This window comes from Osmerus eperlanus, chromosome 20 (genome assembly GCF_963692335.1).
Source record: "Osmerus eperlanus chromosome 20, fOsmEpe2.1, whole genome shotgun sequence".
In the NCBI taxonomy this organism is placed as follows: Eukaryota; Metazoa; Chordata; class Actinopteri; order Osmeriformes; family Osmeridae; genus Osmerus; species Osmerus eperlanus.
Window position 1 is genome coordinate 6,885,430 of NC_085037.1, and position 23,772 is coordinate 6,909,201.

Below are 23,772 nucleotides of genomic sequence, written 5' to 3' on the forward strand. Positions count from 1 at the left end.
CGCGTCGCGTTTGACCTCATATTATCTACTGTCGCAAAACAATGCGCCTCTTTACGGCCATACATCCATTAACTTCCTGTTTTACGTCATTGGCCGCTAACAAGTCGTGAAGTCTTATTTGACCTGCCAAAGCTAAAGCTCTGCTGTGAAACATGGCAAAACTTAGCAAAGAGACAAAACAGCGTCTGCAGCAGGTGTTCCAGTGCGGACAGTTTGTCATTCGATGGGGCTTTATCCCCACGGTTCTCTACTTGGGTGAGTATAGAGGCGGTGAGCAGAACTGACCACGTTCGTTAGCCAGCATGCTAAGTATTAACTAACATTTGGGCTGGGCTGAGCTGTGACGTTCACCCAGTATTAAGAAGCATGGGTGAACGTTACAGCCCAGCCCAAATTGGACTCACTCAAATTCAACTCCCAGAGCCTGATCATAGCCTAAGCATAACCTAGCTTATGGTAATGCAGCCATGAGAACATGCTTGATAGGGCCGACAACAGAAGTACCTTAAACCTACACGGCGCAGACATACCACCATATCAGAGGCACCTGAGAGCCACAGTGGTTAGCAGTGTATCAGAGATGTTGGTGTTGTGTTGGTCAAATGGTATTCCTCTCTCCTACTGGGGTGTTCCATTAATGTTAAATACTATTTGAAAATGTACATTTAAAGTGTCAGTAGTGCTAGAAAGGAGGAAGGTGGCAGGTTTGCATCGGGCATCCGCTTACAGCAGTTGATTTGTGTGTAACGCATCCAAGTTTCAATAACTACTGAGTGTTCCTAGTTGACCTATTTAATAGACTAGTCAGAGGAACACAGTTTCCTGAGTTATTTGAGGATGCATTGTGGAAGCCAGAGGCCCTGCAAAACTTCCTTGCGTCAGTCGGAAGGCGTGATCCTTACTGTAAATCGATCTGGATAAGAGCGTCTGCTAAATGACTAAATGTAAATGTAAGTATTTTGGTAGTGAGGTGTGGTGGGACAATTTCTAGAGATGACATCAACTTGTGCCAAGTTGTCTTAGAAGAGGCTAATTGATCCCTCTTCTGTCCTTGATCTTCAGGTTTCAAACGAGGGGCGGATCCAGGAATGCCAGAACCCACAGTCTTGAGGTAGCGTGTATTTCTTTCTATGTCAAATTCTTTGCATTAAAGATATGAGTTTTTAACATATATTTAATCGTTGTCCAGTTTGTTGTGGGGTTAAGGAGGACCTTCGCCTGACCAATCACCTTTTCTCAACATTACCCTCCCCGTCGACCATCAGCAGTTACCAAGGAAACAAACACCATTTCATCCCCACAAACTGCAGAGCCGGCACCCATCTTACTGTCCAAGTAAACATGTTGGCCATCTTTCCACTCACTTACCTATATGTGTATGGAATATATATGTATGGAATATATATGTGCTGTTAAGGTCCCTATACATCCCCAGTAATATATATCAATATATCCTGGACAAGTGAAGGCTGGCCAATACATCTAATTTGGACTCTTGGAATCACATTGGAGTGATTGTCAGGAGCAAAGACTAGTTGACCAGAGACTCCAGTGTAATAGTGTAGCAGGTTATGCTTCTGTGGAGAAATTGTTATATGCAATGGATTCATGTATGTCTGAATAAAGTACAGGGGAATTATTTTGTTGGGTGGATAGTGTGTCAAATTATTTTTCTTTTTTTATATATATACCTTCGGTGTAAGATTTTGTTTTTGTTATTCAATTTCAATCACTACTGCAACAATTAAACTCCTGTTGAGCCTAGAAAATACTTGTGTTGAGAATAAACTAATAACAAAGTGTAAACAAGCACACAAGGTGTTTTGTATTCTACTCACTTTTAATATTCCTCAATGCAAATATGAGTTGCCCAAATGCGTTCAATAATAAAAAGTCAATTTACAAATAAATTATGAAAACGTATGCATTTAAAAAAAATAATGAACACACTTTGGGTATAAATATGACTTAAATATAAAATCTATAAAAGACAGGTAACTTTGGTACATTAGTAACTGCATTTGAAATAAATACATTTTGACGTGTATTGCAACAAAATACGTTTTAGATAATGTTCTATAACCAATACAATATGCATAAATAAATATGTGCTTCCATAATAAGTTATTCTTGTATAACTTTTACATTCCTTATTCAAGTATTGTGCAAATCTGAACTACTATAACATATGATTCAACTGCAGTGAATGGAAGTCAGTTTACACTATAAATAACAAAAACAATATATAGACCAATGTGTTAAGTAAAGATGGATGTCTTCAGAAATGTAGATACACTTGAGGTAAAAAATCACAGTTCTGTATGGCACCAATACGCTATTACTACCCAGGTCACATCTGTTCCAGAGAAGTCATCTTCTTGTTGCGCCGCTCCAACTTACACAGAGTCCTCTTGGTGTCAGCCAAGAATGCCCGTAAATCGCGCAGGATTACTAGTTCTGTTATCTTCTTTTGCCACTCTGTGCCTGCGGACAGTTCCTTCAGCAGCTTGTCTTGGTCCTTCATGTTTAACGCTACGACCTTGGAATCCTTCCTCTGGAGAGGAACAGAACATGAACACAGAATTATACCACTGGAATGTGATACTTAAAATAGCATTACTTGAATTTTGTGCATTATTGTAGGAGTTAAAAACCATATTCAGATACAGCTTGTAAACCAATTATAGAAACAAGGTACCTGTGATATAATGTAATCAAAAAAATATTAAGAAGCTTTTATCCAAAACAACTTTTATCCAACAACTTGGTCTGCAATCAAATGCCCTATAGGATATACCCATCCACTAATATAGATATAACAACATGCAAGATTGAAGTAGGGGTCTAAATAAATTAAAACCAATACCTTGTGTTGAAGGAGGTGGAGCAAGTCCTTGGTATGGTTTATGATAGAATGGACGATTTCTGAGCTGTTGGACTCTGTCTCTGCATGCTGGAGCAACACCATGTATTCTGTTAGGCCCTCGGACAGCTTCTGACAAGTCTCCTACAAAATGGAAAAGAGTCAATAATGGCATCAGCAAGACACATGCTCATTCTATTATTTAGTATAATAACATGCATATCGTTTTTATATCTATGTTATGATTAATGCTACCCATGTCCAAATCCAATGTCTCCACCAGATACAAGGCAAAACCACGAGTGAATGTGTGCTTTATGAGAATACGCAAGAGAAGACACTACACCAGAAACTAAAAATTCTTACCTTGCTTTGGTGGTTGTTCAAACACCCTGCCTTTGGTGTGGACAGTGTGTAGTATTTAAGGGAGTCCGTTATTGAAGCATTAAACTTGTGTTCTTTGATCTAGTTTCAAAAGAACAGCATCAGTTAAATCATCTAGTTCCACCCCACATGTAGGGTGAATACAGGTAAAGACACTGAGATTAATTGAAGAAAACATGAAAGACCAAACACAGGAAGCATGACCCTTCTTTGAACCTCTGCTGACAATATTTAACAATATTTATTTGCTTCATATTGCAATGTCATTTCACATATTCATTATTGAGATCCTGATGTTGAAAAGACGCATGCCACCCCCAAAAGTGACCTCACAAACAGAACCACACCAATTTAGCCCTTAACCCTCAAAAGAAATAAAAGCCCTTTACCCTCAAAGGATGAACTCTGTAATGAGTTCTGATAATTTAAGTATTTACACAGAGACATAAAAGATCAAGCTTAAGTGTCCCACTTTACCTGTATTCACCCTACATACCTAACTTCAGCTGAAGCTTCAATACTTTTATAAACATTTGAATGAAAAATTTGCCAGGTTTGACTCTCACCCTCTGTCCTTGAAGTTCCGTGACTTCATGAACGAGAACCTTTATCTTGCTCTCCCAATTAGTCGACGCGCTGAAAGTGCAAGAGGTCGGCACATTTAGCTCGTCTCCAGACGTTTCTTCCAGAGGGACTTCGGAGACTGGAGTCGGGACCGGGCTACCAGTTGCATTTAGCAGTAGCCATGTTATCATTAAGGCGAAATGTGAAGTTTCTGCGAAGAGAAAAACCGATGCAGAGTTAGCCGTTAGTGTTTGAGTAGACCACACTGACAAACAAGGAACTAGGACATAGGCGTATAGGCAACTTACTTGTTAAAGAAAACATGTTTTCTTCTATTAACCAGAGAAGGACACTGTAACCAGAGATGATGAAGGTGCATTTCGAATAGTGATGCGCTGGGCATTTATAGTCGAAGATATCCTTATGCGTAACTTGTTCCTATCTATCTGATGTAGGCGATAACAACCTCTTCATTATACATGCGTCACGAGGAATTAGTTGACTCATTATTGAAATTATTGACCAATATTACCCAATTAATCCAACATTTTGGGCATGAATACAGTGAATGTGAGGTTATGGTGTGGGGTTGTTCATACTGGCCTCTTGGCCTGATTGAAAATGGGTTAACTGGAATGTGTAATAATAGTAACCATGTATGCTGGAATTGTTGTTTCTTTCACTTGCTCAATTGTTAAAGCAGGACAAGAATGCCCAAAGTGAAGTTAATGAAGATGAAATGTAATAACATAGCAAATGAATACAAATCATTAATTTAGCAGAAACTTTTTTCCAAAGCAACGTACAGGAAGAATTTTCTCCTGCAACCTCTTGATCTACAGGAAAACGCTTCCACTAAGCTGACTATCCCTAAACCAATCACAAGGTCTAACAAGGTCACCCACAACATTATACAAAATTAAGGTTTGACACTTATTCTACCATGACCATTGTCAATTGTAAAGAGAAGAAGAAAGAAACAAGGCATAACTCCTGGCCAAAGCCAAACGAGGAGGGCCAGTGGAAGAAGAGAACTGAGAGAAAACAACCAATCAGACCTCATCGTAAACCTTAGGCCGATTTATCAGTATATGGCAACGGCCTTTAGGATTGGGCTATCAACAACAATTACTGCTTGAATTGGCGTTTGCCATATTCGGACCAGTGGCTAGTGGTGCAACGAGCCATTGTTAATCCATGATCCATACAGATCCCCGTAATTTCATGAATCTTGATGCAGGGTTACAGTGAAAAAATACAGATTCAGCCCACTGTCGATTCCCATTGTGTTTGTCATATTGCCCAACTCTACTACCAATGCAACAGGAGTTATGACTCAATGGTGTAAGAGGTCTTGGTGGTGCTTTACTCTTATGGGGGGTCGCTTAACTTTAACTGTGAAGAGGATGGAGACTTCATCCAGAGAGTCTTTACTGTTGTAATAATGGACTGCTGAAACTGACTTATGCAACTGGGGCATGCATCAGAATGCCCCCTTCCAGGAATGTTTGCAAAGTAGAGTTTAGAGGAAGCAGTTTGGTTTCAGTCAAAAAAGTACAGTGAGATTCACACCATTGATAAAAGGGTTGGTAATCAGGATGTCCTCATTTGTTAATAAAAAAAACTACAAATTACCACCAATTCATTAAAATAATGAGGTAACTTTAAGTGTAGGGCTGCTTAGTCATTTTTGGATTTTCTTTATCGAATATTTGTGGTATTTCTGGTGAACGCTCTACAACAGCGACATAGTGAACACACCCATATTGTAGACAGAGTTTAGCACCTGTGTGGCACACAGGTCCAAGATTGATAAGAAAAAATGGCAAATAAATAGTAAACAAATGAAAACTTTATAAACATAAAACGTGTTAAATTACTGCTTATCCAGTATTTTTTTCTATTTAGGGGGTCAGATGGCTGAGCGGTTAGGGAATCGGGCAATTAATCAGAAGGTTGCCGGTTTGATTCCAGGCCGAAAAATGACGTTGTGTCCTATAAGTAGGCACGTCACCCTACTTATAGGCTACAGGGAAATGTCCCTGTTCTTACTGTAAGTTGCTCTGGATAAGAGCGTCTGGTAAATGACTAAATGTAAATATGTATAGCCTACTCTTGTATTCTGTTTTTTCCTTCTATTTATAGCCTACTCTTGAAATCTAACCATCTAGATTGTTTTGCTTGATTTGGTGTTTCCATGAAACAGATCGCTGACATCTGCAGGGATGTGAAATGTGCTTCTTTCGAACAGGTTGTAAGTAAGAGAGAGATGCGTGTATTTCTGTGGGGACTGGTGACTCAAAATATTGCGGAGCTCTGGAGGAAAACTGATCCACTGCCACCCTGAAACTGTGGTTCATTTGTTTTGGCACTGCCCGTTTGTGAAAACATTTTGGCAGAATGTTTGTGATTTTACTGCAATAAATATTGATGTCCCATTTCTTTTGATGTGGAAACACTTAGTATTCGGTCTTTTAGAGGACTGTAGAGACAATCGTAATCAGGTTTATTTGATAAGTACTATATTCACAAATGTAAGTTTTCATGTAAAAAGCCTTGTTTTATTTCGTTTAAGAAAGAAATTGAGCATTATTTTGTTTCAATAAGATTTTCAATAAAGCAAAACGCAGTGAAAACTTTGAGGACCTGTAAACTTTTCAATATTTTTATTTAATTCTACATCAAGCACCCCCTCGTGTACGATTGTTGTTATATATTTGTAATATGTGTATTCGAAGATGTGTAATAATTTTCTGTTATAATTTTTTTTTACAGGGTTCAAAGGTTCAGTTAGGGTTGTGTTGAGGTTAGATTTAGGCTACATTAAGGGTTGGATTGTAGTTTAGGTAAGGTTTTGGGGTTGATAGGGTTAAGGTGAGTGTTATGGGAACTGAACTGTCGGTCCCCACATGAATAGCCACACAAAACGTGGCAATGATTTGCAACTGTGGCACATACAGTTAGGGTTGCCAACCGTCCCGAATTGTCAGGGACATCAATAATTATGGGTGATTTTGATTTGTCCCGTAAGGGACAGCTCCAGTCCCGTATTCCAATCACAGCCTCACCGGACAATAATAAGCTACTGTAAACGCGCAAAAACTCACGCAAACGTTTCTATGGGACACGGTTGTTGCTTGTTGGTGACAGTGTGTGTGAACTGGCCACTGGTGAGGAGCGTATCGTGTTTCAAAAGGAAAAACTTGTAATAATTGTCTTGACTATTACTATGAACAATACATCCAAGCGAGTAGCTTACATTAGTGGTTTGCCAAAATTACTCTGAAATGAGTAGGTTTATGGTATGACCAGAGCCTGTTTAAGGACCCATATTAGACATTCTCTGGTATGGCTAATTAAAGCTTGCGATTTCCGTTATTGTTGGTCAGCTGTTGGCACGCGCACATGTGCGCACCTCGAAGAAAGTGTCCCTTATTTGGGGTTGAGAAAGTTGGCAATCCATACAGACAATCCTGAGGCTTGTTGGCTTATTTGTGAAAGTGAGAACCCACTTCTCGGGTTCTTTTTTGTGGAAGTTCCATCAAACGTCACAGATTATTTAAGGCATTTCAGGCCTACTGTTTCTTGGTCTATGGGGTTGCCCACACCACATTGGCCCCTTGGAACCAATGTGGATATGAGAACCCCTCGTGTTTCACGTCACCACGCTGTGAATTGTGGGCAAAAATGCGGACTTAAAGGAAAGGGTGCATACATTCTCTGGTGCATATCATGGTGCATATTAGCCCCAAATGTCTGCAAAAGAGCCCTAGCACACTTGCCAATTTTACAGTGGGACGTACAGCCCTAAACCCTTACAGAGTTAGCGAGAACGCGCCTCTAAATCCATGATTCTGTGAGGGTGGAGATTGAGATTGGGGGTATAGGCTATGATGAGAAAGAAGCTTTGGAGAATAAGAACGACCTCCAACTGAACGGTCCAATACAAGGAGATGTTGGTGTAGCCTAGTTTCGCAACCCCCACCTTGCAGCCGGTCGTCTGAAACAGCGATGCATTACCATGTTTAAATTTTTTAGTAAGTAATTAATTAACGTTGCCCTTCCACTGAATGAAAAATCCCCCCCCCCCCCCAAAAAAGAAAAGAAAACCCAAAACAAACCTTCTATCACATAATGATAAATATATTTGTCTGAGGTTAATCATTAAGGACTGTCTTTTGGGTCCAATTGGTAGATTAGAGACATCTCGGCATCTACTGGACGTGAAGGAAACGAAGGCTAATGTGTGTAAAGTATGGTCAGAGGTTAAGGTTAATAAGAATTTAAATAAATATGAAACCATTAACCCATTGTAAACTATTGAGACGCAGCCCTACATTTAAGTAACCACTAGCCAATGACCAAGACTGTTACTGGGAAACATCTCATGATTAACCAATGGAAGCGCTGCTTATTCTTAGATTAGACGACTGGGAATTGTGATATTTTGGTCCACAGCGTAAGTTGGCGAGTTTTTTGTCATCGTTGTTATGTGTACATTTTATATAAACACTTTAGTATCAGACCTACCGTTAGCTTATCATTGCATGAAAGTAGTACTCAACACTAACTACCTAGCAAAATACACCACAACAGTCAGACTAGCTAACAAACCGGAGACTAGCACAGCTATTTATCAACGCTAACTAGCTAGTAATGTCTTGTACCCACTAGCTTGCCAATACAATGCGCTGGGTTTGATTGAAATGAGTTAATAAGTGGGATTGTCGATATTCGATAGCTTTGTGTTGTCAGAGCCATAACAACCAATATATACAGCACTAAGACAATCTTATATTTAAATGTATCATTAGTAACCTAGCTATTTGTTGCTAGTAAGCTAGTTAGCATGAATATTCGTTTGGTTCCAGTAACATTGTTTCTCACAGTCGTGACGAAATGGTTTAAAATAATTAACAACCAGGCTCTGTCATAATGAAGTCATACCCCACATGCTGAGAGGTGTGTATTTTTTGTTGTTGTCTGTCCTTAATATTTGTTAGGAGACAGTACAGTATAGGTGCAAAGGATTTAGTTTTGAAACAGAGATTAGTTATGTCTGCTAGTTTCATCCAGTTTATGACAGAAAGATGTTTGATTTTAGATGATGGAGACCCCAGTAACCCCATCCTCTCCCTCTCTATCCCTGTACAGATGGCTGTTTGTTTTGAACCAATGAACAGCATTGTTGTCCTTGATGATGATGATGAAGAAGAAGAGAGGCCTCAGCCATCTTCCTCCTCCTCTCAACCCTCAACAAATCCCATTACACCCCCTAGAGCCCAGATACCTGCCCCAACACACATCACCCAATCACCATTTGCATCTGCGAAGAAGGAGAGCCACGTGCTGCAGGCAGAGAACCAGAGACTATTCACAGAGGTAAATAGGCATAACTGTTGGGTTGATAGCAACAGGTCTTGATGATGGAGGAGTACACATGATGAGACGAAGCACACCCTCTGCATAGATTGCATGTGCTTGGGATGAAACGGATGTAGCAGCGTCTATAGTTTACTCCAATGTTAATGTTTCAGATTGCTCTTTTCTTTCCTCCTTATTGGCTCACATGTTTATGCTTTCCCTCACCCGTCTTCCAATCATCCCCCTCTTCCCTGCTGTCCCGCCCCCTATTATCTGCATGCTCTAATCTCTCCCTTCTTCCTCCCCCTTTTAATTTCCTTCTTCCCATTCATCCTCCCAGTTTGTAGAACACTGCTCCAACCACACCCAGGACCACCCTGAGGTCATGACCTTTCTCCACGCCAAGCACGCCAAGGCCTCGCCGGACTTCCTGGCTTCGGTGGAGTTCCGGAACACTCTGGGGAGGTGCCTGACCCGGGCACAGGCCAACCGATCGAAGACTTTCGTCTACATCAACGAGCTCTGCACCGTCCTAAAACAGCGCACCGCCAAGAGAAGGCAGACCCTCACCAAGGCCAAGCTCAAGGCTTCATCAGTCAAGAAGGAGCAGCCGTCCACCTCAGGACAGCCGGAGGAGAAACACAAGCAGGATGAAGGGAAAGAGAAGGTGGATGAAGATAAGGAGAAGAACACAAAAAAAGCTTCCAGAAGACAGGTAGGTCCAGGCTCTAGGTCCAGGCTCTAGGTCCAGGCTCTAGGTCCAGGCTCTAGGTCCAGGCTCTAGGTCCAGGCTCTAGGTCCAGGGTCCAGGCTCTAGGTCCAGGCTCTAGGTCCAGGCTCTAGGTCCAGGCTCTAGGTCCAGGCTCTAGGTCCAGGGTCCAGGCTCTAGGTCCAGGCTCTAGGTCCAGGCTCTAGGTCCAGGCTCTAGGTCCAGGCTCTAGGTCCAGGCTCTAGGTCCAGGCTCTAGGTCCAGGCTCTAGGTCCAGGCTCTAGGTTCAGGCTCTAGGTCCTATAAGGCTGAGGTTCGTGTGTTTCCACGTTTGGCGTGTTCTCTGCTCCAGATAGCGTACCTGGAGAACCTGTTGAAGGTCTACAACGACGAGATTCGGCGGCTGCAGGAGAAGGAGCTGAGCCTCGACGACCTCATGGACGATGATTCTGGGTACATCCAGGAGCACAAGCTCAAGGGCAAGGTCAGCTTTTCACACACGCGCGCGCACAGACACGCACACACACACCTACAACCCCTCCCCTTATGCCCTCTCTCTCTTCTCCAGATGATGAAGATTTATGACAAGCTCTGTGAGCTGAAGGGTTGCAACACTCTGACCGGCAGGGTGATAGAGCAGAGGATCAGCTACAGTGGCACACGCTATCCTGAGATCAACAAAAAGGTAAAGACGCACACTGTCTCATCTTGTATCAAACATGTCAGACCTTTGTAGGATTCCAGGAGGAGCCGTCGCAAGTCAAGATGGACCATTTATTATAATAGTCTGTGACTGTTGACAAACTGTCAACAAAAACAAATGAGTTGGATGTGTTCTTGGGAACAAAAATGGAAATGTCAGCAACAGTGACATTACTCAAATAGCGATCTGTCCCCCCCCCCCCTTCGTCCCTCAGATAGAGCGTTTCATCAACAGCCCGGAGGCCCAGCTGAACCCCCCCGACTACTCGGACATTCTGCAGCAGGTTCAGCGAGCCAACGAGCGCCACAGCCTGTCGCTGAGTCGGAAGCAGTTGGTGCAGATCGCCCAGATGGCCTTTCAAGAAACAGGCAACCGCCTGCAGGAGAGACGCCACCTCGACATGGTCTATAACTTCGGATCCCACCTCACAGACCCCTACAAACCTGGTAGGGCAGGGGTTAAGGCTACAGGATTACTGTGTGTGTGTGTAAGGGTGTCCGTTCCCCCTCTAATCTTCCCCCCTCTCGCGCCACCACCCTCAAGCCACAGACCCTGCAATGCGGGACTCCACCCTCAAGAATAAGCTGCGCTCTAACAGGGAGGCGGCGCTGTCCAGCCTGGAGCAGGTCATCAACAAGTACGCCCTGCAGCAGGACGACACAGAGGAGGAGGAGAGGAGGAAGAGGCTGGAGAAGAAGGTGAGGACCAGGGGAGAGGAGGAGCATGAGAAGGGCTAGGGGAGAGGCATATCCTGACTGTCTGTTTTTGTCTAACAGGCCCAAAAGGCCAATGAAAAGAAGGATGGAGAGGAGGCGGAAATGGAGGTGCCAGCCGGGGCGGAGGGGTCAGCTGTAAGGGAGGGGTCAGCCGAGGGGGAGGAGCTACCTGAGGAAGAGGAGGATGATGATGATGATGTGTCGTCTGACCCAGACATTGAAGAGGAGATCCAGGCCAGCACAGCACAAGCTGGACCTGGTAAGGAATGACGATGATGAAGATGGTGGTTGTGGAGTTTGTGATGATGGCATTGGAGGTTTTATTGATGATGATAAAGATGGTGATAGAGAATACAAATTGTGGTGATGATGATGGTGTGTAAATAGCCATTAAAGGCAGGGTTGGTAATGTTGATATGCACTTTTGTCATTTTTCCTACATAAACTTCACATCTTGATAGCAACCAATAAATCTACAGGTTTGACAGTAAAACAAAATAAATCCAATATCTGTGGGCGTTGCAGGACTGTAATAAACACTACCAATCATTTAGTTCAGACCGAATGCAGTGATTAGACAGGCTACTCCCCCTACCGCCCTCCTGGCAGTAGTCAGGCATTCATGTGTTTTGGGGGAGTGGCTTTGAAAGGAGAGGGTGGAATATTTTGGTTTGAATCCTTTCGAACAAAAGCCGAAATTGCTAGGTCCCTGGCTTTAAAATGTCTTCTGTCTTTGAATGAAGAGTTTCCCGGCTGAAGTTGTGTTTTTTCTTAACTCAGAGGACGATGAGGAGGAAGAGGATAACACAGAGCAAGTGAATGAGAACAAGCAGAACGGAGTGAGGGAGCCGTCTAGCCAGGACGCTGGAGCGCTACAACTGAAGAAAGAGGGGGACCAACCAGAAACAAACGTAGCAAGTCCTGTGTCCGCACCTGGTTTCTCGCCCCTAATGGAAGACCCCTCCCCCACAGACAGTCCTAGCCAGTCAGAGCCCATGGAACTAGACGAAGGGAACAAGTCAGCGAATAGCAATGCTGAAGACGCCATTTCCTCTAATCATAAATCGATTGTGTCTGTTAGCACTGGCGTAGACACTTCCGACCGGTCCCCTCCTCTTCTAGCCAATCATGTCTCTTTGCCACCCTCCCCAGAACCGCTTTTAACCAAGAAGGAAACGAGTCAGCTAATTTGTGAGACACGGTCAGCAAATTGTAGTCCTCGCCCCCCCAGCCCCATTGCCACAAGAAAGAGAAAGAGAAGTCACCAGAAGGAGTCAACCAGGAAGTCCCAAAATGGCATCCAGACATATGCCAATGAGAGGTAAGATATCTAGTTGTTAGCCATGCATACTAATAGAAGCAATGGATGTATCCAAGAATTACTTGGATAATTTTTAGGCTTTCAGTTTTAGATTTGCCAAATATTCAAAAATGTCAGTCTGTCTTTTTCTGTCCTCCAATCTCTTCCCCAGTGAGGTAGACATCACACTGGACTCGGGTGTGGCCAATAGTCCCCTGCAGGCAGACTCCACCAGGGCAGACACCCCCCAACAGGAAGTGGTCACCAGCTCCCAGTCAACACCGCCCCCTAAAAAGAACAAGGTAGGAAGGGGAGGGGGGAAGGGGGGGCTAAGAGCAAATGGCAAAGCATATTATTTGTATATATGTACGTGTGTTTAATGCGCACTTGTTCCGGGAGTACAACGGCACTTAGGAATCCTTGGCTGGACCTGATGTTAGTTTCCTCCAGGATCACAATGACTTGTATTGAGAGACTTGTTGCTCTTGTTGGTTAGTTGTAACGGTTTCAAATTCTTGTACTCGCTGTGAAATATTTTACTGTTGATTGTTTTTTCTACAGGTACACTCTTGCACTCTTGTGGGGAGTTTCATGTTGTTCAATTGTAACTTGTTTAACTGCATGCTCTTATGGTTCTTCCCTTTGGCACTTATTTGGTTTTCCACAATGTATGCTTCATGTTTTGGAGGCTCGCAATGTTTGGGGCTGTCTCGTTGTTATGATCAGTGACCTACGCTCTTTTGTAAAGCTTTCTCTTGGAAGTCGCTTTGGATAAAAGCGTCTGCTAAATGCATAAATGTAAATGTTTACTTTCCAGGTCAACGTGGCGACCCAGTGTGACCCGGACGAGATCATTGTTCTGTCTGACTCGGAAGGACCCTAGACCCCAGCCTCTGCAACCTCCAAACCAGTGCCTCTTAATACCACAGGGTTGACCACCATTTCCCAACACTTAGGATTTACTTGGCCTACTGCAATGCAACCATCAGAACTGTCCCAAGAGGCCAAACTCTGGTGCGGATTAAATGCGCCTCTACTGATTTCAAGTGTGTGATCTGCTTCAGGTCTGCTTCCTAATGTGAACACAAGTAAAGGTACACATGTTCAGACCAGAGAGAGTGAACTAGCCTTTTCTCATCACACATGGATGAGAAAGTAGAGCTTTAACCCCACTGTGTTTACATTTTCTATTTATAGCCCGTGCATGGGGCATGGGGATTTTTACCTGTCTGTTCCTTCAGAGTAATCAGTTGTTCCTCCCTTGATGAATTCCATTTTTTATTAAATTGGTAATGTTATTTCTGCAGTGGATGGCTGGGGGTACATAAGTACTGTATGGCCTTGCTGTGTGTAGCTGGATGTAAATTAATTTTTGAAATAACAAATGTAACACTTGATTTAAGCCTGTGTACATCCACACAGACTGCAATAATGAGTGATTAGATTATTCAGGCAATGTACCAGCTTGGTAGGGCTATAGTACTATCTGCAGTCTGTCATACTGAGGAACGCGACAGGGTTTCTGGGAATCAGAGCCTGCCTCGAGGACAACAAGGTTCACTGGGACATTTAGGGACTTTGTATTGAAATGAACTAGTAGAGAAGCACAGGGGGATGTGTTCTATGTAGGGGGTGAATGAACCATTTATTTTTGTATTTCTTTTAATATGTTGGGTATGTTATAGAAAGCACCTTTTCTTTCTTGTAAAAACCTTTTGTAATAAAAGTGGATTGCTCAACCATGTGGTCATTTGTCTAAGGCAAATGCACACAGATGACATGCATGTATTCACGCATGCAGTAATGTACATAAGCTGAAAAGGTTGCACCACTTATTTTTACTTGCACTGAAACAAGACAGTAGCTATAGCTCGTCACAATAACTCACCTGTTGCCAATATCGTTACCTCAGATGTAAATGATGCAAGTGGAAAATGACAAAGAATTAGTTGACTGTTAATGACACCAAGGGTGCATTGTAGTCTTAGTTCCCAGGGAACACACATCAAAAGTTCCTTTTAATCACATATCAGCACGTAAATTAAAAGTCCTTTCTGAAAATCCCTTGTTTTTCAGTCCAGCTTAAAAATAGTTTTCCTAAACCTTCTCAGAAGGTAAACATAATTCTCTACTGCACATGGTATCTATAAAGCCATGCACACAGATCCTATAGTTGAGAGCGGAGATGAATAAGGATGTTCAGACCGTGTCTATAATGTCCTATGTATGAACAACAAAACACTGCTGAGTTTGAGTTCTAAATACACCATACTAGTACTGCCTCTGCCAGGCTGTTACATCACAAAGTGTAACTCTATGGAATTACAGTCACCGTATACTTGAAATCTGAATGGCACACAAGAATGAGAATGGTCAAATAGCAGCAGGAATGGTAGAGTTGGAGTTATGTTGTTAAAAGTAGAATTTAGTACAATTTATCCATATACAGTAAGTGTATGTCAAACAAAATGGCAGTACTGACTGACAGGAAATGTAGGCATTATCTTGCTTAGAGAGGCGGTACTGCCGCAATTAATCACATCACTCACATTGACCATTACTTTCACCATATTTCTATCATTTTTCTGACAAAGTTAACAAGGACCTGTTATTTATTGTCTCTTCATATTTGGTTATCTGACAAGACATACACCATGTCCTACCCAACAGTCATTGAGAGAGGTACCTAAGAGTAAGTTTTACTGAACGATCATCTGGGAGGCTCCAGGAGGGACTGTTAGCTTATGGTTATAACTTGCGGTGTCTCTACTTTGGTTGTTATGTGACGCTGTTGTCGTTCGCTCTGACCTTACACACTTCCTCCGCACAACCCCCTCGGCCCGCCCCGACACCAAACATGGAGGAACCCTGCGAACTCTGAGAGCTAACCCCGAGGATGGTCCCTGCGCCGGACATGCTCAGACAGGACACAGCGTTGCCGACCCCCCCGCCGGCGGACATACTGAGGTGGTGAGACGACAGGAGGGACACTCCAGCCCTGCTACCCACAATGCCTTGCCCTGCCTCGCCACCAGGCAGGGGGGGGTGAGAGGGCTGGGGCGGGGACACGACCTCCCCTCCGTCTGACCCCTCCCCTCCTCCTCCCCCTCCCTCCCCCCCGCCTCCTCCTCTCCCTACCCCTCTCCGCTCGCAGTGGGAGCGGTGCCTCATGAAGCTGTCCCGCCACATGAACTTCTTCCCGCAGCTGTGGCAGTTGTAGGGCTTCAGCCCTGTGTGGGTCTTCATGTGCTCCGTCAGGTGGTGTTTCATCTTGAACTTCTTGGCGCAGACGGGGCAGTGGAAGGGACGCAGGTCCAGGTGCATGTTGATGTGTCTGTCACGCATGCTCTTGTGGGTGAAGGTCTTCCCACAGTGGCACATGAACACCTTTCCTGAGAGCCCTCCTCCTCCTCCGGCCCCTCCCTCCATCCCGTCCATGCCGCCACCCAAACCCCCCTGTCCCGACAGGTGGACTGCTCCGTGCTCTAGGTTTGGTCCCTTGTATGACTGGACTATACCAGTTCCCAGGCCTAGTGGGGGTGCTGTTTCCAGAGCGGCTTGGCTGTAGAGCAGGATCTGGTTCCCCTGCATGTCTAAGGGGTAGAGTTGGGCCCTGGCAGCAGCAGACTGGACCTGGCCCAACAGGGATGATACTGACCTGACCCCCGTGGGACCAGAACTGTCCTGGAGGTTCTGGGATTGGGTCTGGTCCAACAAGCCACTATCAAACTTGAGGTAGTCTTCCGAAGAGTGGCAGTAGTCCACCTGGCATTAAAACAGGTTACGATTAGTGAGAATTCAGACGATGAATTATTCGCCATGATCGTGATCATACCTAGTATGTAAAACATATCATGTTATACCTGTGTGTCCATCCCGGTCTCTGCTCTCAGCGCTAGGTCTCCGGCCAAGGTCCTGATGTTGGAGATGTTAAACGTCCTCTCTCTCTCCCTCATCATCTCCAACTCCCTCTCCTCGTCATCGTCATCTTCCTCCTCAGCCCCCTCCTCCCCGGACACGACGATGAGGTCGTCGTCCTGCGCCTGCTCTGTCTTCACCACCACCCACTGCTTCCGGGGCATGATGCTGGGCTGGCTGTAGGCCGGACGCTTCAGCGAAGGAGAGGAATCTCCGTCCTGATAGGACGAAACCCCGAAGCTGTCGCTGACGCCCACTTCCAGGTCGGACGCCTCCCTCGCTCGCTTCCTCCTCCCACTCCTTCTCTCTCTCTTCCTGGAGTAGAGGAGCTCCTCTTCCTCTTCCTCCTCCTCTTCCTCCTCAATGAGGAAGGCCTCTCCCCCTGATGGATCACAGTAGCTGGGGGTAGTGTTGGAGCCTCCCCCCTCCCCCGGGGCCTCCACCACTGCCGGTCCCCCACCGAAGGGTGCTTCTCTGGGGCTGAAGTAGTTGGTGCTGCTGGGGGACTGGCTCTCACTCAGGGAGGGCCGACTGGTCTGTGGAGGGACTGTCTGGGGGTCTGAGCCTCCACGCTGGACCTCTGGTAACCCTCCTCCACCACCACCACCAGCACTGCTGCTACAGCCAGGGTTCCTAAGGCCTTCCCCCCCTCCAGCCTGCCCCAGCAGGGCCCTGCTTCCAGCTGCCCTCCCCTCCTTCAGCAGCTCGGTGCACTTGTCCACAATGTGCCACATCTGTAGAACACTGCCCACAGTCAGGTAGTTGACGATGTCCTCGCGGAGCATTCGCAGCTGGCCCGTGTAAGCACACGAGAGCACGCTCTCGAAGGCCAGGGGGTCCATGACAGCCGGAATTGAGACGGTTGACATATTCTTCAGCAACACCTGGGGGATAGGGGAACAAACAGACGCTATGCTCATGGGTTGAATCTTACAATATGGTACGGTCTGTTAGACTAGCCACCTACCTGGTCATGGAAGTATGGTGAGGATGCAGCCAGAACACAGCGGTGGGCCTTGAACACCTGTCCCTGCACCTGGATGGACAGATCACAGAGCTGTCCTTCCTCCCTCTGTCTGTTCAAGCTCTCCAGCACAGAAGTCTGAACACTAGGGAAGCACACCTGCACCATGGAGCCAGAAGGGGCACTGGAGCCCACACTGTTACTGCCGGGCACCAGGGAGTGGGATTGAGACTGCATCTGGGCTGGGGAGATCAATCCATCAATTTATTATTTTCAGGGGTGAAGGTTAGGAACTGTGGCCATAATCACAAAGGAAAGCACACAAAAATACATCTAAAACCCATTTTGATTGAAGAGTTGTACGAAGACACCCCGAAGACTATCGTTAACGTATGCATCATAAAGTAGACATTGTCTATGGGCCACGAACCTGAAATGATGGACTGTGGGGTTCCTCTTGCCTGCATTACGAAGCAATCATTAATAGCGTTCCACTAAAACTGTTCAGACATGGAGGGTAGGCTATTCAAGCAAACTCGGATTCGGCTTGTGAATGTAACTTATATATTTACTGTGGAAGCGTAACGTGGCAACCAAGTTATTGTTTTGCATTTAGATTTAGCTAGCCGTTAAGTAGCACATTCTCATTCTACTTCGTTAGCTTGCTAGCTAGCTAACACAAGCTAGCGCACGCAGCTGGGACACAAACAGGTTTGTCTATGGAGGTTGCCAGCTCTATGGCAGGCTGGTGTGATCAAACATCAGCTAGCTAATGTGGCTATTAGTAGCTAGACACCAAACTTACCGTTCAGAGACGTATTCCGAATACCCGATGTCCAATGCCTAACTACCCTGGCCCTAAAGTTTGTGTGTTAGTTTTTGAAGATATGTTGATCTCCATCATGTTCTGCTGTAGACTACCCGTCCACCGTCGCCTTTATGGCATGTCAGACAGCCAGACGCAACACTTGGTCCGATATAAGGAAAAAAAAGAGGCAGGGCTGTCTAGGATCTGGGGCTGCATTCCAATAGTCTACAGTTGTCTCCTTATCCAAAGTCTAAGGGAGAAGTAGGTTTTAAATGGACAACTCTTTGTCTAGTCACATACACTTTTGCGTTTATGTTTAATAAACCAAGCAGACACAGAACCATAAAAACGAACCTTTATTTATTGAAAGGCGCATGTAATGGGTATTAAAAGGAATTATAATAGGTAATAGTAGTTATAAAATGCATTCAATACAATACAATCTTTTTATTTTATTATTTGCGGTTGGCAGATGCCGTTCCAATCACGCAGTCGTTTACTTTGCTGGCAAATCGCAGAGAGTTGAGGGTCTCTCCGAAGCTGTCCACTTCTGGGGCAATGTTAACAAACATCAGACTGGAAACAAGTGAGGAGACAAAACAAAGGCACATGTTAGTTTTCATCTGAATCTGGGATGCATGGAAGAACACCTACTTAAACACAAAAAATGCCAACAAGGATTCACTGGCACAAATGCATCCAAACTGATTCTAAAAACAGGACTCCTACTCAGAGCTTTTTAATATTTTGCTCGTAGTAATTTTCCACCTGTTCTCCATTTCCCTCCCACTTACGTTTTGCTGTTTCCTCCCAGGCACCCCTGAAGAAGGTATGTCAGTTTAGAGTTCCTGAAAGGAATGAAGCTATCCTGCAGACAGACAGGGAAAGATAGAAAGCGAGAGACTGGGTTAGAGGCGGCACATAAAATGTCACATTTATGGAGCAGCTCTTTGTTTGGTGTCTGTTACCCACCTTGTTGGCCAGAGCTCCAATCACAATGCCCAGGTTGGTGAGAGAGCCGTTGATGGCTGTCATCTCCTTGAAGCGTTCTCCCTGTGACTGGCTCTTCTGCACACGCTCACTGCCGGCCAGGTCCACCAGACACAGAGATGCTGCAATCAGACACAGTTTAGCCTTAGCCTCCAACTCATCAACAATCACTACACCTTTGAGAGTATTTTTTGGTATATAGAGTATAGTTTGTGATTTATAGGTTGTAATTTGGGGTCTTTAGAGTGTAGAAGTTATACTGTGTGCCCTGGACATACACTTGCACTTGACATCTCGCCCAGAGTTCTCGCCCTCAATGTCCAGCTGGAAGACTGAGTGAGAGCGGGAGGAGTGGTCGTTCATGAGGGTCCTGGCAGTGGAGCGATTCTGATTGGCCAGCGCAATCAGGTTGCACACCTGGAGGAGAGAAGGAGGGATAGTAGGAAAGAAAAGATGGTTAACATCCTTAATATTGAATTAGTTCACAACCAATACAAAAAAAAAATACATCTGAAAAGCATCCAGGCTGGTGTTTTAGAGTGGGAATAGAGGCAAGTTAGCATACCTCATCCTCAGTGGTGACGTTCTGGTATGTGAGGTTGGTGACGGTGACCTCATTGTTGTTCACCTTGCGGATCTCATGCTCAGGCCTCTTGTTGGGCTTGCCCGTGTAGAGCAGATCCCGCAGGGTCTCATTGTAAATCTCCACAAAGCTGGCCGTAAAAGTGTACTAGGAGAAACAATTTTTGGTATCCATTACCTCTACTCTACAGTGAGATCTGTATGGCTCTGAAAATAACCCATTTGTTTATATTCATCTAAGAAACCAACCAACCTCCCAGCCCTGCTGGCGGAGACTCTTGGCAGCATTGAAGATCTGCTGGACAGCCCTGGGGATCACGCCCCTGCTGGTCTCTGTCTCATCCCCCTCCATGGTAAAGGTCTTGCCACTGCCGGTCTGGCCGTAGGCAAAGCAGCAGACGTTGTATCCATCCAATGCGGACTGCACCAGCAGATTGATCTCCTCAAACACCTCCTTCTGGCTGGAGGAGGGTCCAAACACCCGATCAAAGCTGAAGTTGTAGCTCTTCTGGGTTTCACTGCCACGGCCTGTGTGGGACTGGGGGAGGATAGCAGGTGGGATAGGGGGCAGAATGAGGTTATCTTCCATGACTATCATTCATGAAAAGTCACCTTGAAAAACATTTATTCCATCTATAAAGTGAGCAGGTCTCCCAGTGTTGGAAGAGCACTGGTTCTCACCTCTTCAGTCTTGGCCAGAGTCATGGACTTGTTGTCATGGACTGGGAGTTGGATGTGGTCCATTTGACCTCCAGTCGACGGGGGGCGCACTCTGCAGAACACACGGATGTTCCCCTGCGCAGACCAGAGAGTGGAAAGGCAGACATGCTTAGTATGAGAAAGATCAAATGTTCTTTTCAGATCCAGTCATCGTGATCCAGGGGTTATGTAGCTTAGAAGGTGTAGTTGGGTAGGCTTGCCTTCAGCTCCTGGATGGAATTGTGGAGCTTCCTGCGCTCCATCTCCCCAGCATGGAGCTCATCCGTCTGCCGAGCCACTGTCTCTTCCAGGGTACGCACCATTTCCTGGGCGTCCCTTAGGGTGATCTGGCAGCGAGACAGGCTGGAGCTCTGCACCGAGAACTGGGTCTGAACAACAGAGAAAGAGGGGCGGTAGGACAGGAAGGGGAGTGGGGGGGGGGGGGTTTGGAAGTGAATAGAGGAGACACCACACAAGGGTATAACATAAAAGGAATCCATACAAACACACACACTAGTTCACAGGATAGTGGCCATTTAGTGGTCTTTCTAAAACTGTCTGGGAAGGCGTACATCTGTAATATTCTACTCAGCGGGCTACAGTGTGCTCCCTGGAAGCTGTGTGAGCAGGACACGGTTCTGAGCTGTGACCCACCTGCAGGTTGTGGAGCTCTGTCTCCAGGCCGTCCCTGAGGCCCTGCAGGACCTGGTGCTCTGCTCGCAGGCTGCTCAGGCTCTTCTCCAGGGAGCTCTTCTCACTGGTCACCTCCTCCAGCTGCTGTTTGACTCCAGACAGGGCTGACAGCTCGGCCTCATACTGGCTGAAACACACAATCAGGGAAACATGGCCAGGCACACACAGAGATCTAGGGTTATTCTCCGAGTTTGGACACAAGCCCGTACATTTGCTGCATGGGTTGGATCCAGTATAGGCAGCCTTTCTGAGCAATCCTGCCTGCCATTCAACCGGTGGCGTACCTGATCTGTTTGTGTAATTTACTCAGCTCGGCCACCATCTCAGCCTGCTTCTGCTTGCTCTGTGCAACCGTTTCTTTCAGCCCCTCATTCTCCTGATTCGCCAGCTTCACACGGCTCTGGTAGTTGTTGAGCTTCCCCTCCATATCGCTCACCTTCCCCTTCAGGTCCCATGCTGGCCGTTTGGACCCCCCTGCTGAGACTGTGCGAGAGAGAGGAGAGCCAGACCAGGGTCAGCCACATGCATCCTTAGACATGTCATTGAGCCTAATGGAGGGGATCTTTGGCTGGCTGCAGTACCAACCTCCTTTGGCGACCGAGGCAAGCGGCTGCTTCTGGACACCTGTAGAACAGAACCGAACATTGTGATGTGCCACCAGACCTAGGCTATTACAATTTATTAACTAAACACACAAACCAAAAAAAACTCACCCCTGGAGGGACCAACAGCCACAGTAGCTGCCCCTGTGGGCCTGATAGGTTTGGCTGAAAATCAAGACAAAAGACAATAACTTTGTAATTAATTCCCTTACGTTGGTGTCAATTGGCATCGTTCATCCAAATATAATATATATGAATTAAAAACAACTACAGGCGTTTTGTTAGATTTTACTCACCAATTACTGGTCGCTTAGGTGGAGGGATCCTCTTGGAGCCAATGACACTTACTGCTTGCCGTACCTTGACAGGCTCTGGTTCAACCTTCCTCATCCTTTTCTGAAGAAGAAGCATTTACATCGATGTTAGGATTCATACTATTTCTAGTTAAAAGAATAGGCTAACAGAAAATACCTAGAATGTTCCTAAAGCTTACACTAAATTAAAATGTTAACCCTTTTAGCTACATATTTGGCTTCATAGCCAACTATGTGGCTGGCTAGATATTGTTTAACCAGAAAATACTTACTTGAGCAGGTTGTGAGTCAACACTACTCTCGGTGCTGAGGACCCTTTTTCCAGACATGACTGGCAGTTTGGATGTGTTCTGCAAAGTAATATATGCATATGGTGTGTGTATGAATACAAAAGGGAGTTGTCCTATCTAAACAATCATAGACGTGAAAGGTGGCAATTTCGTTAGCTACTACTAACGTAGCTCTGGATGTAATGAGACGATGAAGGGTTGATATGAGTGTCTCTCGTTATGTTAGCACTAGCTAGTTGAGTCTAGTACCCCAACTTACCTCCTTGTTCATCTTCCAGCTACTGACTGTACTGTAACGTGTGTGAGCTCGTTAGGTGGCTACTCTACCTGTGTGAGGAAATAGAGTAAACCGTCAGCAATTGTTTAAACTTAAAGCTTAAACGCATGAATGTTTGTTTAGCAAGTGCTACGCTAGTTACAGTAATTAGCAAACGAATTGCTAGTGGTAGCCTAGTAGTACAGTACGTAGTCTACATAGGCAAGCCAATCTCAACTTAATAAACAATACATAACAAGCCTTTTTACATTATGGTAAGATTCAGTTCTAGTTTGGTATAGTACAGTACAGTTTATACAGATTTACTAGTCGCAGTGCCACCAATCGCTCGCTACTACTACTAGTACAGTAACCTAAAAACAAACAAGCTATTTTACTTCAGCCCAATAAATAACTTGCTTACTGTACTGAATGAACCGTTGGCTCAGTCTTCAAAGTGATCCCATTTTGTGCTAGGCTACGTACTACTGTACTGTACGGTAAAAAAAAATGCATTGGATGTGGAATTTCTTATCACTATTGAACAAAGTTATTCTCTGATCAGCCTACCTGTTTTCACCCTTAACTCTGCAGCCGTTTGAATTTGAAATTGAAATGTTTTGCTGCCGCTTCCAGATCGTGCAATGCCATTGGTCGATGTCAATGTATCTTCTTCTTCTTCCGTTTTTTGTTTCGCGGCAGTTGGCATCCATCAGATGTGTTACTGCCATCTTATGGTTTACGACACACAATTCAGCTCTTGCCAAACCTTTGTTTGGGCTTCTTAGCCCGCCCCACGGTGCAGCTAGTATATAAAAGAGACTAAATATATTAGGATTGTTTGATGAGGGTATTTTACATACTGTAGTGATCTGAATGTGTTGTGTACCTACCTATCTGACTACCTCTAAGTAATGATTTGCATGAATTAGTATTCGCCCATAATATTGATACATTAGTCAAATTAACAATTCATATCAACATAAATTAATAAGCGTATCACTAGCAGTGGAAATTATGTTGAGCCATCATTAGATTAATTAGATTATCAGT

The 23,772-nt window shown here is 45.0% G+C and overlaps 5 protein-coding genes across 9 annotated transcripts; 2 read left to right on the top strand and 3 right to left on the bottom strand.

Annotated features, from left to right (window-relative positions):
* Positions 1 to 69: 69 nt before the first annotated feature.
* tomm7 (translocase of outer mitochondrial membrane 7 homolog (yeast)) lies at positions 70 to 1,644 on the top strand. The gene is made up of 3 exons (XM_062445964.1): positions 70 to 255; positions 1,063 to 1,111; positions 1,190 to 1,644. The coding sequence occupies exons 1-3, from the start codon at positions 153 to 155 to the stop codon at positions 1,203 to 1,205; spliced, it is 168 nt and encodes a 55-aa protein (XP_062301948.1). The 5' UTR covers positions 70 to 152; the 3' UTR covers positions 1,206 to 1,644.
* A 297-nt stretch (positions 1,645 to 1,941) lies between these two features.
* On the bottom strand, positions 1,942 to 4,135 carry LOC134006868 (interleukin-6-like). Its single transcript, XM_062445963.1, has 5 exons — positions 4,120 to 4,135; positions 3,814 to 4,022; positions 3,230 to 3,328; positions 2,867 to 3,007; positions 1,942 to 2,554 (listed from the first exon to the last, which is right to left on the bottom strand). The coding sequence occupies exons 1-5, from the start codon at positions 4,133 to 4,135 to the stop codon at positions 2,351 to 2,353; spliced, it is 669 nt and encodes a 222-aa protein (XP_062301947.1). The 3' UTR covers positions 1,942 to 2,350.
* Positions 4,136 to 8,184: 4,049 nt separating this feature from the next.
* Positions 8,185 to 14,342, top strand: daxx (death-domain associated protein). The gene is made up of 11 exons (XM_062486579.1): positions 8,185 to 8,270; positions 8,966 to 9,193; positions 9,516 to 9,890; positions 10,237 to 10,368; positions 10,453 to 10,569; positions 10,802 to 11,033; positions 11,131 to 11,285; positions 11,364 to 11,562; positions 12,084 to 12,624; positions 12,776 to 12,905; positions 13,421 to 14,342. Exons 2-11 carry the CDS (start codon positions 8,966 to 8,968, stop codon positions 13,484 to 13,486), a joined length of 2,175 nt encoding a protein of 724 aa, XP_062342563.1. The 5' UTR covers positions 8,185 to 8,270; the 3' UTR covers positions 13,487 to 14,342.
* On the bottom strand, positions 13,988 to 18,470 carry zbtb22b (zinc finger and BTB domain containing 22b). Of its 3 annotated transcripts, none has more exons than XM_062486578.1 (4): positions 18,291 to 18,470; positions 17,489 to 17,722; positions 16,467 to 17,405; positions 13,988 to 16,368 (listed from the first exon to the last, which is right to left on the bottom strand). In XM_062486578.1, exons 2-4 carry the CDS (start codon positions 17,720 to 17,722, stop codon positions 15,382 to 15,384), a joined length of 2,160 nt encoding a protein of 719 aa, XP_062342562.1. In that variant the 5' UTR covers positions 18,291 to 18,470; the 3' UTR covers positions 13,988 to 15,381. The 3 variants fall into 3 exon arrangements, with proteins under 3 accessions (XP_062342562.1, XP_062342561.1, XP_062342560.1); XM_062486577.1 differs by having other exon boundaries at positions 17,489 to 17,727; XM_062486576.1 differs by lacking the exon at positions 18,291 to 18,470 and adding an exon at positions 17,916 to 18,268 and having other exon boundaries at positions 17,489 to 17,727.
* A 164-nt stretch (positions 18,471 to 18,634) lies between these two features.
* kifc1 (kinesin family member C1) lies at positions 18,635 to 23,398 on the bottom strand. 3 transcript variants are annotated; one of them, XM_062486988.1, is made up of 16 exons: positions 23,290 to 23,398; positions 22,723 to 22,790; positions 22,446 to 22,523; positions 22,156 to 22,255; positions 21,971 to 22,024; positions 21,843 to 21,881; positions 21,542 to 21,740; positions 21,219 to 21,384; positions 20,780 to 20,953; positions 20,547 to 20,654; positions 20,119 to 20,403; positions 19,849 to 20,013; positions 19,562 to 19,700; positions 19,266 to 19,405; positions 19,088 to 19,161; positions 18,635 to 18,869 (listed from the first exon to the last, which is right to left on the bottom strand). In XM_062486988.1, exons 2-16 carry the CDS (start codon positions 22,732 to 22,734, stop codon positions 18,749 to 18,751), a joined length of 1,854 nt encoding a protein of 617 aa, XP_062342972.1. In that variant the 5' UTR covers positions 22,735 to 22,790; positions 23,290 to 23,398; the 3' UTR covers positions 18,635 to 18,748. The 3 variants fall into 3 exon arrangements, with proteins under 3 accessions (XP_062342972.1, XP_062342970.1, XP_062342971.1); XM_062486986.1 differs by having other exon boundaries at positions 20,547 to 20,660; positions 20,786 to 20,953; positions 23,290 to 23,397; XM_062486987.1 differs by lacking the exon at positions 23,290 to 23,398 and adding an exon at positions 23,149 to 23,249 and having other exon boundaries at positions 20,547 to 20,660; positions 20,786 to 20,953.
* Positions 23,399 to 23,772: the final 374 nt, after the last annotated feature.